The sequence below is a fragment of the Poeciliopsis prolifica genome, unplaced genomic scaffold (genome assembly GCF_027474105.1).
Source record: "Poeciliopsis prolifica strain line A6 unplaced genomic scaffold, Auburn_PproV2 SCAFFOLD008, whole genome shotgun sequence".
Lineage (NCBI taxonomy): Eukaryota > Metazoa > Chordata > Actinopteri > Cyprinodontiformes > Poeciliidae > Poeciliopsis > Poeciliopsis prolifica.
This window is the reverse complement of record NW_026562383.1, coordinates 684,484-701,726: the sequence shown is the minus strand read 5'-3', so window position 1 is coordinate 701,726 and position 17,243 is coordinate 684,484. Positions and strand designations below refer to the sequence as shown.

Sequence of the window (17,243 nt, the reverse complement as noted above, 5' to 3'; positions counted from 1 at the left end):
CAGAAAAAGTGTCAACATGTGGAAGATCTCAGATTTGTATCCATCTACCAGTCCCTGCTTTCTCTTAGACAGTAAGCATTAAGTTTTATGTTAAACATACAGATGAGATTTTATTGTCCAACCAGAAAAGAACCAGTACAGATGCACACACAGACACACTGGTACCAAATCTAACAAGAATGAAGCACATTTTCTCTTTCATAAAGCACTACAGACATTTTCATGAGGGCGGTAACCCTCACGGGTTCACAGTTGGCACAATAATGGATGAAAATAAAATCTCCACAGTAAGGATCCACTTCCAAGTAGTTTTTTCAGCAGAGAAAAAAAAATCTTCCTTTTTAGTCTTCAGTCTGAAAGCTCAAAAACAGAATATTACATACTTTCTGTTCTGCAAATATATTTCTGATATCTGTTCTGATATCAGAAACTCCCAGTTGCATCACACTTTGCGTGCCTTAACAGTCCAGCACTCACAAATATCAGGGGAGATATTCATAAATATCTCCCAATAATTGTGAAAAGGAAAAGTCACTCAGATACATTTTTTGCAAGAAAAATGTATCTGGGTGATACAACCCGAAAACCAGAAAACGTTCTGGTTTTAAAATTCTACAGTGAAGGGAATGTTGGGTTCTGTACAAAATTCAGGTGTCCTTTAATGTGAAAGGTATAGCAAAGAGGGCTTCTCAAAAATAAAAAGTTCTATGCTCATAAATGTTGCTTAAAAAAAAGATTGACAAGTCAAAATTAGTAATAAAAATACAATCTAGCAACATCTTGCTGCTTTACTTATGAAACTGCATTGTTTTAAGTGTATAACTGTGACTTGAAATGGATGTGCCTTCATTGTGCTCAGATAATTTTAGCATCAGCGCTGAGATTCTTCAAAATTACCTTCCAATGAGCTGAAAAAGTGTTTCCCCAAAACTGCAGCTGATGGTTCTGGAAGGAATTGGTCAATTTGCCATTTCACTAATTTGTTCCTTCATTTAAGTTCCTTCACTTGCATTTCATGAACCTTTGTACCCAGGCATTATTGTAACCAATAAGTTCCATGAATTATGGTACAATCATTGAAATGATCAACTCTCAACTTGACAGACATTTTGAAAACATTGTGGCGCACCCTGTTGCAATTGATTGCGGTTCAGATTCCTATTTGGTTCAGATTCCTAGTCGTCCCCCTGCTGGATCTTATTTATTGAAGTCATAACCAGATTTCCTTCTTTGAGTAAATAAAGAAAATAACTTTAGATCGTTCTTAGACAAGTGAAGAATTTCCCGTCCTTTGCTTTCTGACAAACTAGAATTCTTCTAGATTCTCTTTTTCAAGGACTTCCTCGTAAAAGGAAATCCTTTATTTCACACAGAATGCTGCTCTCTGAAAACGTTCTGTGTCACTGTTGAACAAACAACAAAAGTTGTGGAAATTTCTGTGGACAATGAATACTGTAGTGGTCTAACAAAAACACGCCCCAAACCATCCCACCCCTTGAATAATACACACAGCTTCCTTTCTGTGTTACAAAACATTTATAAAAAGGATGAAACACCACAAAATTTAAAAGACAGTTTGTTTCTATGGCAACAGATCAGGACAACAGAAAGGAGGATACTCAAACAAAACAAGTCGGTCTTTCCAGATGACAAATATCAAGTCAGACCTCACACTTTTGGATTTTCTTCAACTTTACAGTAACATGTGACAAAAGAGGCAACCAAGTCATTGCTTCAGCAGACCTTGTTTGATTTTTTTTTTTTTTGTGGAAAACATGTAATTTAAATTTTCCTCAAGAAAAGTCAAACTCACGCAAAAATCAAATCCTAAATTTCACGTCCCAGTTATTAAAATTGAGGTACGACTTGTTTTCATGGGTTCTAACTAATCCCATTTCAGACACTGAATTTCACTCTGAACATTAACTAAAGGTTTGGAATAATCCCCACAGATTCTCCCTAAGAATCTTTTGAAATTTAGACCAAATGTCAAGCAGCTCTTTAAGAAGGGAATTCAAATAGCATATATTCAGAATTCTTTTTCCAAAGAAAAATAAAAATACAGACACTGCAGAAGTAATGCCTGTACTTATTTTCAAAGTACAGACATTAAATACAGCTAACATGCATCTTGCATGCACACATACAGTTTGGAAACGGAGGACTTGGATAATGGAGCAGAATTTGTGTCTTCATTGGGTTTTCTTCTTCATTTCCCAGGCACGAATCTTAACAGTAGTTTCATAATGAAATATACTCTATAGACAAATATGGAAAGATTACAAACATTGCCATGTGTGTCACTGAAAACAAAGCTCACAATATAAGGAGGAAAGATTTGCAGTAATTTTTTCCCTTTAACATTTAAGTCTCCCAATTCAACCAATGCACAAAAACCGTTTTTGGAAAAGCTCTACACTTGCTGTTTGAGGTGTGATCTGCTGTACTGATCTGCTGCTGTCTAACAGGAGACAAAGATTCACGAAATATAAAACAACAATGTTTTTTTTCTATTCATAGGAGTCCATTTGAAGTTTTCCCCAAACCCCTGGTCTCTGTCAGACACACATTCTCCTGCTTGTGTCCAGCTGTTTCCATGTCCATCTGTTCACCTCCAAGTGTGTATGTTTATGCAAAAATGAATGGAGTTAGGTATTCTTATGCATGTTTACTTGTGTTCTTTAGTGGGGGCAAAGTAGAGCTCCATGGGTTTGTTGACCTTCCAGTACTTTTCACTGACCAGCTCCAGGGAGAAGGAACCATTCAGAACCTATGAACAGTTGAACAGTTAAACAGACATATGTTGCACCATGTGAGACCCTGAACTATACCACATGTCCAATCATGGTGCAACAGTTTCTGAAGAAAGAGCAACCTGGAACTAGTCCTTGTTGCAGAGAACAAAACATTTTTCTAGACTCAAAACAATCCAATCCAAACACACTGAGCAAAATTTGGACAGATTACTTTTCATGAAAATGTTGCTATCTTATTACTTTTATTACAGAGGTGGATTTGGTAAGATCACAGGCTTCATGTTCACTGGATACAAACGAATAAGACCAGGACTGACCTGATGCAAGATCAGTTGAAAGATCCTAACAGAACGGGTTGTTCTGTCAGGTTGACCATTTTTGTGGTTGATCAAAAATGACACAACACAGACACGCATGTTGTTGTAAAGGGAACATGCATTTCTGTGTTTTGGTCTTTATGCAGAATATTGTTGTGTGCCATGTATGCCCAACCTAAACCTATAATTCTGTGTTAGGACAACCAAAGAATATAGCAATATTTAGAATTTGATCTTAAGAGGTTTTAAACTGTTTTGTTAGAGATGATCCTGAGCATAAGAGTACTCACAGTAAACTGGTTTCCAGCAGTAGGTATGTAGATAGTGTACTGTTTCTCTGATGCTGCTTCAACATTAACAGGACTGGCCTCAGCATTTCTTCTCAGTTCCTCAAGAGCCAGTCGGACTGCCAGGTATTTAGAAAGGTGATCCACAGTGGCGTTACCAGAGGTCTTAATGTAGCGAGGAACAAACTCCACACTGCAAAGACAGTCAGATCACAATTACCAGTCAAATGTGTGCTGAACACCAACTTCAGAATCTTCAAGCTTCTGTTTTGTAGTGAACACACCTGTTATGACCATCATCCTTCTCCATCAGGGTGGGGTGTGGCCTGAACACCAGCTCTATTTCACTGGCTCCTCCATCAATCACAGAGTCTCCTCCCCCGTTCTCAGCAGCATTGTCCATGTCCAAACCACTGTCATCACTAGTCTTGGTGCGCTTGATGCTCGGTCCTGCCTCCTGGGAACCAATACACAAAACACAACATGTGACTGGAGAACATACTGCAACCATTACACCACGACACATGCCGTACATTTAATTCATACGCATTTATTGCTGTACACCAAGACGTACCTGATTACTGTGGACAGACGCATTGCTACAGTGAGAGGAGTCTCCGTTGTCCTCAGCTCCGCTACCGTTTTCCACTGTGTGTCTCTTGCCACGCTGTAGCCTGACAATGAGACAAACACCTAGTAGCCACCATGTAGCATCTCTGTGCTGTTTGTCTCAGGGATTGTGTTTACCTGGTCATTGCCTGTATCTTCAGTCCCTCTTCTATGCTGTGGGACAAAGCCTGCTGATTGTTGTGTTTGCTAATACGAGCCAAAACCCTCTCCTGGTGAGCTTCATATTCATCTCGGCTGGGATAAATCTTACCTAAAATTAAACAAGAACCTGTTTAATGTGCCACACTGGGGTGTAGCACCTGTGGAGTTCTGTACAGATACTCAGCTCCTGGTGTAACTACAACTCTAAAAAGTCTTTGATAATGTGGCAAGTATATTAAGGTATTAGAATATTATATTTTTTTATGAAGTCAGGATTTTAAATAGAAGTTTTAATGGTCATTAATCAAGTTGCTGCACTTTGATTGGGCTCTTTTGTTAGTTTACTTTCAACTTTTTAAAAGTACAAGAACCTTTGAAGGGTTGATTTACTGAGATTTACTGGCACAATGCAAGTTTACAGAACTTGCCCTGTGAATTCAACTTGCAGAATTAGAGAAAAACAAAGTTCTCCATTTTGAATGGATAAAAGATGTATATCGCAGGCATAATAAATCAATGCATTAAATATAAAATAAATATAAAAAGACAGGCTGTTCAGAAAGAACAAAAATCTAAAAGGAATGTCAGAAAATAAATGTTTAAATCATTTTATAAACACCTTTAGTTCTACTCTAGATGTGTTATTCAAACAGAATTAAACATACAAAGTTGTTTTTCTGTGTGGTTACTTACTAATCAGAGCATCAAAATTGGGGTCAGGACGGAGTGACCTCTTAGAAACAAGCTTCTTACGGCAGGTAGGGCACTCCTTATTCCTGCAAGGACGTAAGGCCAGGACAGCAGTTAACAAGAAATAAATGTAAAAGACAACAAAACAGCTCAACAGCTGACATATTTAAAGGAGGGGATAAGAAGCAACCAGGTGCATATCAGCCCTTTTGAAACTTATATGCACTTTCATATCAGCATGAACAGACCTGCTGTGGTAGGCCTATCATACAGACCTATCACACCACCAGGCGCATAGGCTGACATGTTTTAAGGTGTTTTTCCACTGGCAAATCACGCACCAACCAGTTAATGTGCAGTTTGGTTCTACCCGAGGTAGAGAGCTTTTCCATTAAATGCTTTTTTCCTCTCTATTGTGGGTGGGACATGAGCAGCAGCCATTGCTCAACTCTCATGATGTGTGCAGCAACATTCAGCAATGGAGAGCATCAAGGATCCGGTTCTGTTGGACTAAAATAACCCCAAATATTTCATTTTGTCTTTGCCGACCCAAACATAATGATAAAAATAAGATTCAGATCAGCTGATATTATATTATCATTCTTATTAATATTATGTAGTTCTGGTGTTTCACATGGTCAACATAAAACTGCAGCTCCATCAGAAAGCTGATAACAGCTGCACCGTCACTCTTTTCTTTAGTACAATTTGTATTCCAGAGCGATGAGTTGCTAGCAGTGCTGCTAATTCAAGGTCATTCTGCTACACGTGTTCCTGGTGTTGCTCCTGATTGGTCATAATTAAACTCGGTCCTCGCAGCTCTCTGATAGCAGCTTGTTCAAGGTCCACAGCTAATATTAAATGCTGAACACTAAATAGAGATATCATAGAGCTGGGCGATGTATCGAGTATACTAAATGTATCGCGATATTTTCAATTCACGATGGTTAAAATGGCTATATCGCAATCACTGAGTATAAATTGTCATTCAAATAATAAAGTTTCGCCATCAAATTCCCTTCTATGGTTTATCTGACACCTTATGAATGAATCACTAGTTTCTTCCACTCCCAACCTCAAATATTTCTATTGATCCCGCTGAGCGGAGAAAACAAACAACATGGGGACAGCAAGAGTTTGAGGTGAGCGGCTGAATGAGACTGTAACTGAAGAAGAATCAGATAAACTTGTTTAATTCTGAAGAGAAATAGCACTGAATCAATAATTTGGCAGTGATTTGTGTATTTTATATGGAGATTTCAAACAAAATGCTGTAATTTGTAAAACATGTTATAAAACTATTGCGACAAAACGTCATCACAAATTTATTTCACTGCCTAATCAGACTATTCATTTACATACCGTTCATAGCCGCGTTGCTGTGGCAGAACTATTTTGTTAGAGTGAAACCTGGAAATGTAGGAATGATTCGTTTAGTGACATGCTTTGGAACATGAGTGATATGCTCTGGACGTAGGGATATCAGTGCCATCTTGTGAGGCCATAAACATAACCGACAAAACGACTGTCTCACAGATATTTTTAATTTTTGAATCTAAGTTACTTAAAATTAAGTAGCAATGGTTCGAACTTGCTGCTTTATTGGGTGTAATGTCTGATCACACGTTGCTGCCAGTTTCTAGAGCCGGATGTTTGGAACTGAATGCACTGGAGAAGTCACAAAACATAAATCTCACAGCGTGCGCCTGCTGATCCAGGTGAGTGTATGACGTCCTCAATTCCAAGTCTGGGTTGGTAAGCAAACTGCAAGTGTGGTTGGAACACAGGTTGGAGCAGCTGGAGCACAAGTTTCTCCAGGGTCTTCATGATGTGGGAGGTTAGTGCCACAGGCCTGTATCCCCTGTATTCTGCATTGCTGGCACTTAACAAAGCAGGATACTTTCCACATCACAGGGACCCTTTGAATGTGGAGGTTCATATTGAAGATATTCTGGAGGATTCCACAGATATGGATGGCACATGCTTTGAGCATTCTCTGCTCACACCATCAGGGCCTGCAGTCTTGCCAGGACAGCTATTTTCTAACATCTTTGGCTGTGATGTTTACCGTCGTGGTGACCACCTGAGGGGTGGGAAAATGGTCACTGAGTAGAAGAGGAGGGAAGAAGATGTGAAGGTGAAACTCACATGGGGATGAAGGACTGAGGAGTGAGTGGACAGCAGGAGTGATAGGTGTAGGGGCTGCAGTGTCAAATTTGTTAAAAAACAAATTGAGTTAATTGATTCTGTCAACTTTGCCCTCAACCGCACTACTGCCTGCTGACCTGAACCCAGTCATTACTCTCCAGGCCTCTCTGGTGTTTTTCTGTTGGAGGTTCCTCTCCAGCCTCCTCTTATATTCCTCTTTAGCTCTTCTGATCTTCACCTTCAAGCACTTCTGAATTACTCTAACATCATCCCTGTTGCCATCTCAGAAAGCCCTTTGCGCTTCATTCAAGATGGTTTTTACCCTTTGTTATGCAGAGCTTGTTCTTTGGTTAATAATAACAGTCTCAGCAGGGATGATGGAGTCAACACAGTTCATGTAGTGTGTTATGCACTCAGTGAGCTCATCGATGTCCTGTGAATGTAAACAGTCACCATGATAACATGGGAAGATGGGCAAGTAAAGCAGCTGAAGACCAACCACCAACAGTTTAACGCCCAAGCAACAGATTCACTCCTTGACCGTTATATGAACAGCGGTTGTTTACTAAAATGGCAAGGCCCCCTCTTTTCCTTTTACTGCTCTTGGTGCAATTCGATCTAATGTTGCTTATGGTAGGGGAGAAACAACTTATTACTCCAATTTTTGCATAAACCTTTGTTGTTTCTTCCTTATTGCTCTCCTCCACAGTTTGTTTCCTCCTCTGTCTTGCAGAGGAGGAAACAACTGTTCTCTAATGAAAGTTCAGATCTCTTTGGGAATTTCTGTGGATCTGGACACCATGCCAGCCAGTTTGAAAGTAATCAGTGCTCAGCAGAGTAAAAAGAGTATTTCTACAGCATAGAAAAAGATTATGATTCTCTTAGTCAACATTGTTGAAAATGAACTTCTAGTAAAGTGCAAAAGGAATTAATGTTGTAAAATAATCAATCGAAAAAATAAAAAGGCAAAAAGACAAGCAGGAGTAGTCTGCATACATATGTGTGCAGGCTCAGATAAGTACTACTGTATCTAAATTTCAACAGTAGAAATATAGATAGAGTAGTATAAACCAGCTCATGAATGTAGCCACCCAAAAAAAAAAACTTACCCAGATCTCAAAGCTGTGATGATACAATCAGCGCAGAAGCGGTGCAGACATTCTTTGGTTGTCATCGTGTTTTTCAGCATGTCCAGACAGATAGGACACATAAGTTCACTGTGCAAGGATCTGGGTGACACAGCTATTTCCAGTCCGTCTGTTATTGCCTCCTGAGACAGACAAACATTCAGAGGTAGGTTAGAGCACACTAATGTTCTCTGAGTACATACATTTTCTCAGGACACAATATCTTCCTTGCACTGTTCAAAAACAGGAATGTAACTTGAATTGGTTCCTTTAAAGTGATCTGTAGATTTTTGTGTTTTGTATTTTATACATTGTCATTGTTATTTTTTACCTTATGTTGCCAAAAGGCTACAAAAAGAAGTATATTTGCTTGTGGTAAGTTCAGGACATAGGAGTATGTGTGTGTGATTGCATAGTTTATTCTGTATACATGATGGCCTGGCAACCTGTCCAGGTGTATCCTACCTTTCACCCACTAACTTAGGTTTGTTGAGACCACATCTAGTACTTAGAAGAAATATATTTTACAGACGACAACAGTAAACACCTTATCACTTATTTATGTTACCAATAAATCAATAGACAAAAACAAGATATAATCTGTGTTTCTGTCTCATATTCGTGTTATTAAAAGGATCTGGAACTTTTCCTTTTCCACCGAAAGCACTTTTTGCTCAGTAAATGCCCTTTGGGTGAAATTTTATAGATGATACTCTGATGTCCCATCCTCCAGAAGGCAGCACAGAGCTGCACCACCAGAAACTCAAACTTTGAAGAGAAGAGTTCTGATTGATATAGTTGCAGTTTTATCCGTGATTCAATGTTGCAGAGCACTGTCTTTTGCAAATAGTTCGAAGTTAAACTGGCATTGTTGTGCATGTTTTATCTGGTCATTTTGTGCAATATTTAACAACCAACACAGAAAATGGCTCAGAACTAGAAATTTTTTTTTTTCACTTTGGCTATTGATAGGCCTACCGATTTTAAGTTGAATGTTCATTGCATTTTTCGTGGATGCCTGTAAAAATAATTTACAGGTGAATAATAAAAATTATTCACATGACAAAAGTCATGTGAATAACAAAAGTCTATTCACATAAAATTATTTTTGATGATAACTATAGAAATAACCAAAAAGGGTTAAAACATTTTAACCTAAACATCAACAATAGTGATAGTAATATTAATAATAAAATAATATTCAGTGCAAAGTGGCCTACGTCTTCTTTGATAAGGGACAGTGAGGGACCTGGATAATGAATAGGGGGGACTTGCCCAAAAAAGGTTGAAAAACACTGCACCAACTGCTAGAGATGGGCACCAGTGTCCATAACTGAGTGGACAGACTCACTCAGTTATAATAAAATGAAATTACCTGGTGCCTGAAACTTGTGTGCGCCACTTTCCATGTAAAGATTCTGATTCATAAAAAACAAACTTGACGTGAAAATGTGTGGTCCCTTATGCCAACCTAACATATGCAGAACATACAAGCTTGTTACTGAAATAGGACAAAAATGGCGACAGATTGTGAGGTCGGGAACTGAAGCCCAACTGCATCATAATTCCTTCAGATCTTCAACTACATATCAAGCTATAACCATAGACCAACTTTATCATAAGCATTTAAAAATACAGTGTGGTATATGCTTGCACTGGTGAGTCACCGCTATAAATGAGGACCTTCAAATGAACAGAAAAGGTCTATATAGCAGCCTCAGCCTAAATCCTAAACCAATGCCTGCACAACATTTAAACATTTCATTTAACATCTTACTATCACAATCCTCTCCCTGATGATCACCACTATGAGAGGTACCATAATTTATTTATTTATTTTTATCACTGATTAAGCATAAATTATGACAAGATGTGAAGCATTCAAAGTGATTCTTCAAAATGTCTAAATGCCGCTGAGACACCTGTGTGTAAAGCATCGGTGCTGATGGAAGAACCAGGAGGGAACTTGTTCAGGGTTCATCGAGCTCTTCTGGCTCATAGTGACTGGCTAATAAGCCTATTTATATTCCATTAAGCTTTGCTCTTGCATATCTGTGCTGAACTGGGTCCAGTATTGAAGAGATCGACACACCAGAACCACGCCATTCCTGTACAATTACAGGTGATGTGGGGTTCCTGGCAATCGGCTCCTACCTGCACAAATTAGCAGGAAGGTATATGTTTGATTTAGGCATGGGTGGTATGAATTTATGACGGTATGATAACCTTAGACAAAAATATCACAGTTTTGTCATTACAGCTCTAAAATGAGTTATTTTGTATTTTTTTTAGCGTGCCTTTATATGAAGGCATAGTCACTTTGCTCCTTAAGTGATAATCCTTTATAAGCAAAGTCATGATATATCACCCTCCTTAACTGGGGTAGCATAAGATTGCAGTGCTTTTTGCATTTATGATAGTTTCAATAAAAAAAAAAAAAAAAAAAAAAAAAAAAAAACCTGATGGATATATGCAAAGAGGTCCTGGTGAGAGTTTACCTGTGGTGTTCTCTGTAGTTCATAAAGACTTAGTTCCCAAGTCTTACTGAGGGACTGGACCCCATTCGTCTGCACTGTCTGAGTCATGGCTGCAACACTGAAACACAAAAACAAATGCAGACTAAAATAGAGGAGGCTAAACCAACTTCTGTTCATCTTACAGGAGCATATTACTCTGATGCCTCATCCCAGGAAAATTAGACCTTCTAATGAGAAAACTGCTCTCCAAGTTCTCCCTCAGCTAACTTTTTCAGCCACCTAATTTTTGAGCAAATGAACGACAGAGTGGCTAACCTCGTCATGTAACGTTGTACAATCTTGATAGCAGTGGCGTGATCTGAAGCTGGTGTGGACAAGACGAGCCAGGTTTGGTCTTTCTCAAAGAATGGATCCTAGTTTACTTAGAAATGGAAGAATAAAATGTCCCAGACTGGATTCCAAACACAAGCATGTCAGATCTTCCTCATCAATATTATGTGGTTTTTGAGGTTTTCAGAAATAAAGAAAGGCTGATAACCCAATTGAAGGTCTCTAGACATTAGAGTAGAAATCAATAACATGTTGAGGAAGAACTGTAGGTTCTACCTAAAAACAGTCTTCAGCACTGAGACACATTAATGGAGACAGTTAATGACTGGGTCACATGCAGGCGCTGTCAGGAAACTTGGGCCCCATGACAAAAAATTAAACTGGGGCCCCTGCTGTTACAATTTCTTGAATCTATTTGACCCATAAAAACCAGCACATTTTTTAAGGCATGTAACTGCTTTTCTTTCTTGTCATGACTGTTATGAGACAGATAATCTGTGAAAAAATGAATCTCGTCCAGCTTACCTACTATTGACAGCTAAGGATTGTGATTTATGGCGCTACCTCCTGCCTCTGATTGGTTGTTTCTAGAGAGCACTGGTAGACAGCAGAGAAATTAAATTTTTCTAAGATAATCTCTCAACATATTGAGAGTTAACAAATATGTGCTTTTTGTTAATAAAAGTTACTGCAGCTTTAATGTCACTTATGAGGGGACAGGTCAGAAGGGAGGTGGCAACAGATATCTGTAGATTAAATGCAAGCTAAGGCAGGACTATCTGGACTGACAAGAGGCTGTTTTTTCTTATAATTTTATAAAGATTGTTTAAATATCTGTCACAAACATATTTTTTTATTGTGTAATTGTAAAAAGAGCAATGAGACACATTAAAAATCTACATAGATTCCCTGAAATTGGCCAATAAGTATTTCCCCATATTATAAATCATATAGAATATTATAAACATCACTGTCAGAGATGCAATAAGTTTACATTGGTGTGTGAATGATCTGATAATCAGACTGTTGATTGCATCCAGTCCACATTATAAGCAGCAATAGAGGGCCCCAAAACCAAATTTTTCTTAGGGCCTCATGGAGGCTTGGGCTGGCCCCGATGTAAATTTTATAAATCTCTAACATATTTGTTCAAACTGTCACCATGGCATGAGATTTTTATGAGACAGTCAATCTGTGAAAGGATCAATCTCCTCCACCTGAGCTACTATTGCCATCTGAAGAAATTCACCACTCCCAACCAAAAACAACCAATCAGAGCCAGGAGGAGGGGCTTAATGCTACCAGTCATCCTCATGCACTAACTGCTCAATGTGCTAAGGGCTGAGAAACAACAGTGGCCATGCTAAGAAGTATGAGCATTTGCAACAGTAGGGGTTCCCCCAGAGTATTTTAAGCCAGGCAGGCCACCTAGCTTTACTTGGGCCCCAAACAGGCTAAGGATCGCTTATTTATTTGAGTTTTTAAAAAGTTTGAGATGTTATAGTCGGAATTCAAGCATTAATCTTCCAATTACACATAATTATCACATGATATTTTCTAATTTTCTGTCAAATTTAAAGCACTGGGAAAAGGCAGAGGAGCTAAATTTTTTCCCAGATTGACTGTCCCATAACATACTGTTATGACAAAGACCGTTTTAACAAATATGTAAAAAATATATAGATATTTTCATAAAAGTTACAATGCAGCTTTGATCAGCTCACAATGTTTGGAAAAGTTTTGTTAGCCTGCTGTAATTACTCTATTGCATTCTGCTTAGACAGGTTAATACCCATTTAATACAGTGATAAGGCAGATAACCAACATTTACAGAAGGCATACATACTGTATATACACACGCATTTTTATTCCTACACTTTAGATGCAATGTAAATGTGATCACAATAGCTTCATTGCTTCTCTGCTTCAGTTACACCACATAATCCTGTGCTGCATCACTATCACTGTGATATGAGTGAACCAGCCAATGCTGCTATATTGTGCATCCTTAATAATTGTTATGGATAAAATGATTCTGTCTTTCCTCTGTTTCTTTTATCCGCTTACATGCACATTGCTGGATACTTACAAAACCATATCACATAATACTGCAGACAGTCACACTTAAAAAATGAAACTGATTAACACTCCCTTCAGAGAGGGCGGAGAATGCAGAAAAGATAAAAGCAGAACTCCCTCTCCAATTTTTGCTTTGCTTGCTGTCATCCTTAAGCTGTGCTGAATGGAGCCCAGCACTGATCAGCGAATGCCACTCTGTATCTGTTCCATTTGTATGACTTGTAACATTTGATCATTTTCCACATTAAAGAATGTCTTATACTTAATCAAATCTCATTATTTCTCAGAGTAATGACAATGAGGGGTTTTGGTCTGTCCCAAACATGGTAAACAGTCCTGGGTGCTGCACAGAGGGAAAAATGCACTCAATATATTAAATACCCATTGTGACACATAAAATTTTATGTTTGACAATGATACAATTGATGCAGACTGTTATTTATTGTAAATCAATTGGTGCAAATTAAGAGACATTTCTGAAATATTTAAGAGTTTTTTAAAGTTGAAATTGTTGTCAGTTGTGGGAGAGTGGAGAGTTAGGGTTGTTGTTTGTTTGCATAGGGAGCCAAACCTGCTTACGACTAAATGCTTCCCATCAATTTATTCTTATTTAATTATGAATTTATCAACTTTGAAAATAACTAACCTAAGATCCACTAAAAGGAGCGATTTCATATCGTTTATCGGACGCCATACACAAACCTGAATGTAGGTGAATAAGATCTGTGCAGAAACGTGGAGATGTGTGACCATGCTGCCACACAAGTGACAGACTGAAGAACTAAGTCTTGGTAGTAGCTTTCAACATCCCACGAATCTGACAGATTTGTAAGTTAGACAAAAGGAGAGATATAAATGATGCTCTTTCTCTCTCATTTTATCTGTCGATGTCAACAATTGAAACCCAGTGAGCTCTGATCGCTGGTTGCAATAGAGAGACGTCAGCCTGTTGATGTCTTAATCCAAAAACAACATAAATCCAGTTTCTGATTTTTTTTTAAACAGATCGTCCAAACGCACAAATTTCAGGAGGCTTCAGAGTTCGGCTAAAGCTAACTAGCATCCAGCTCCAGATGATGCTGTGGCTGCTCTTCGGAATGTTAAAACTGAATGGGGACAAAACAAGCCTGAGACGGGACAAGGCCCAAACGTTCTGCTTTAACTCCGTCTAAAGAGCGCAAGAAGATGCACATTGAATTGCGGTCCTTGGTGCAAGAAAGAAGTGGTGGATGTAATGTGTCGCTGACAGAAAGAAAACAACAGAGAAAAGAGGCTCTCGGTGTTACCCCGCATGTCTGCACTGCGAGCTCCAAACGTGCTTTTAGAGTTTTATACGGATAAGAACTCGGTCCAGAAGCCTGGGTTATCTACGAATTCGGACACTAAATAAAAATTGCTTCAAAACTGTATAAAATATCATTGTTCATGTACTTACATGTTCAGTTGTAAGCACGGCCTGATGTAGCCAAGCGCGTTAAGGTGAAAGCAATATGGCCGAAAGGCTCCAAGCGATGCAGTCTGGGAAATGAAGGCCATGAATACATAAATAGCACAGCTAAAATTATATATATATATATATATATATATATATATATATATATATATATATATATATATATATATATATATATATATATATATATATATATATATATATATATATATATAACACAAAAGCAGTTACACATCCTCAAATAACACATCCTAGGTCTGAATGAATGAAATAAATATGAAAATAATTTCCACATGTTGTCTACTCCATTTGCACAACAGCAGGTGATATTGATTGTCAATCAGTGTTGCTTTCTAAGTGGACAGTTTGATTTCACAGAAGTTTGATTTACTTGGAGTTATATTGTGTTGTTTGAGTGTTCACTTTATTTTTTGAGCAGTATATATATATACTACGTCATGTCATGCATAGCCGCGCTGCCGTAGAATAATTCCATTAACTCAATCAAACTTGGACATGTAGATATTATTCATTTCGTGCTGTGCTCCACAACAACAAATGGAGAAACAGTTAAAGTACAACTCAAAACCATTTCTTTCTCGCTCTCTGTATCAGTTAGTTGCCATAGCAACTGACACCAACGCCACAAAATGAAACCAAATTAAGTATTTTCCACATAAAGAGCAGAACATTCAGTCTGTTGCAGTAGTATGGTTTTAGACTTAATGTTTATTTTGCAATTATTAAGTGATTTCTGTCTTAAGAGGAGAAAACTGTAAATATATCGCTGCACTTTACTGTATGGCTAGCTCGCTGTTACTGTCTCTTACTCTGCAGCTGTGGAGTCACAATGTCTGGGATCATGAGCGCCCCCTGCCGTGAGGCACGAGAACTGCCTGCCTCACCTCAAGTCTGTTTTTGAGGTGAGGGAAGAACAGGCTTGAATATTTGAAACAAGCCGGTTCCAAATATTTTGAAAATATTTTGAATATTTTCAAAATATTCACTTTTGAAAATCTTTCTAAAAACATTAATGACGTTGCAGATGAAAGAAGGTGTGTTGTCTCCAAACCTCAGTCATTGATAGTTATTTCAAATAACTATCAATTATTTTTTTTGCAGAAAACCATTGCATGAAAACTTTCCACATAATTATTAAATTAATATTTTTTTTGTGGCAGGGGACTAGAAAGCTATTTGGTTTTCATTTTCTTTTTGAGATATTTCTCATTGCTGGAGAAATATCTCCAGCAATGACTTTGGACAGCAAAATCTTCTATCAATCATTTAAAATATATATTTTTTGTTTTTTGTCATTTAAACAGCACAAATGCCTGAACAGGGGCATGCTGACCAGGCCTAGATCTCTGAGGTTCTAATATCAAAAAATGATGTAGTTAAACCCTGTGAGCTTTTTGATCTTTAGAGCAGTCTGCAGTCAAGTTGCTCTGAAGGTTAAACAGTCAGATATTATCAGGGTTTATACATATGGGTACATTTGCAAATTTACTTAAATTTGCTTATTTCATAATATATTTTCTAACCAGTGAGCTTCTCTGTTTAAAAACTACAGTCTCAGATCATACTGTCCTGCAGCACTATCAGCAGCAGAAACCCTTGAACAGCAGCATTGTACATTATGACGATGCCGTCTGATCCAATTAAACATCAGATTTTTGATTAATATGGGTTGTTGCTATGTTGTATAATTTTTTAAGATCTTGTTCATTGTGCTCCTTTTTAGCCTCTGTCCCTCCAAAGGTCTCTGCACAACCCTGGTCTTTAGCCCAATGTCACTTGTTCTTTAAATGTTTTGTCATTTTTTTAAAGAAAGCGGCCAGAATTTCTCCTGTGGGCACCGCACAGCGATAGTGTGGACCATGTATGGAAAGGTCAGTTCTCGACGTGGCTGATGAGACATCTGAAGCCAGGCTTCGAGGGGTGTTCTGAGTAAAAAGGTGGCATGGGGTGTCAGATGAAGTCCCGCTTCGACACTTGTGTGGTCTTGCTGACAACCACGTGACTGGCAACAAATGCTCCTTCACATTCCATGGATCACGTGACTGCTTATTTTTGCTTGTCGGTTTCAAAATAAAAGCGGAACGAGCCCTGCTGCTTCATGGGTTATTGCAGGGGAGGGTAACTCCAGGCCTTGAGGTTCGCTGTCCTGCAACCTTTAGATGTTTCTCTACTTCAACACAAGGGAGTCAAATAATGAGGTCGTTAGCAGGACTCTGAAGAACTTGACTGCACTTAGGAGATGATTCAGATATTTGATGGAAGTGTGATGGCCCAGGGAGACATAAGAGTTGCAGGACACTGGCAAGGACCTGGATTGCCCACTTTTGGATTACTGCTTTTGGTCCTGCATCGGAGGAAAGTATCTGTCTTCAGCAGTGGCTGAAATAAACATATTTGATGTGCATTAATTATTTTGATGATTTCACTCATCAAAATGTAATGTTTGATACTGGTTTTCTCAATTGTTGATTATGGTCTATTTTAGGACTATATTTTTGTCTTTTTAGAACTTTATTGCTGAAATGTTCTACACAAATAAATCTCTGACATCTGGGAATAATTTGAAATGATCATGCACAAGATTTTTAAATGAAATAATTAACCCCTTCACCTCCAAAATTCTCACCTTCTGGAAATGTCCATTATTTCTTTCAACAAAGCTATATCAGTCTTGCACAGCAGAAACAGACTTAAAGCTGTTGGAAGAGTAAAATTCTGTCCTGGTGACTAAAAATGTAAGGGATCAGATCAGAGACCCAACTAGAAATCCAAGAAAAAGAGACACTG

The 17,243-nt window shown here is 38.2% G+C and overlaps 1 protein-coding gene across 2 annotated transcripts; it reads right to left on the bottom strand.

Annotated features, from left to right (window-relative positions):
- Positions 1-83: 83 nt before the first annotated feature.
- Positions 84-14,489, bottom strand: rnf2 (ring finger protein 2). Of its 2 annotated transcripts, none has more exons than XM_055033366.1 (9): positions 14,418-14,489; positions 10,595-10,691; positions 8,079-8,239; positions 4,825-4,907; positions 4,108-4,258; positions 3,935-4,034; positions 3,645-3,817; positions 3,364-3,553; positions 84-2,770 (listed from the first exon to the last, which is right to left on the bottom strand). In XM_055033366.1, the coding sequence occupies exons 2-9, from the start codon at positions 10,679-10,681 to the stop codon at positions 2,669-2,671; spliced, it is 1,047 nt and encodes a 348-aa protein (XP_054889341.1). In that variant the 5' UTR covers positions 10,682-10,691; positions 14,418-14,489; the 3' UTR covers positions 84-2,668. The 2 variants fall into 2 exon arrangements, with proteins under 2 accessions (XP_054889341.1, XP_054889342.1); XM_055033367.1 differs by having other exon boundaries at positions 4,108-4,240.
- Positions 14,490-17,243: the final 2,754 nt, after the last annotated feature.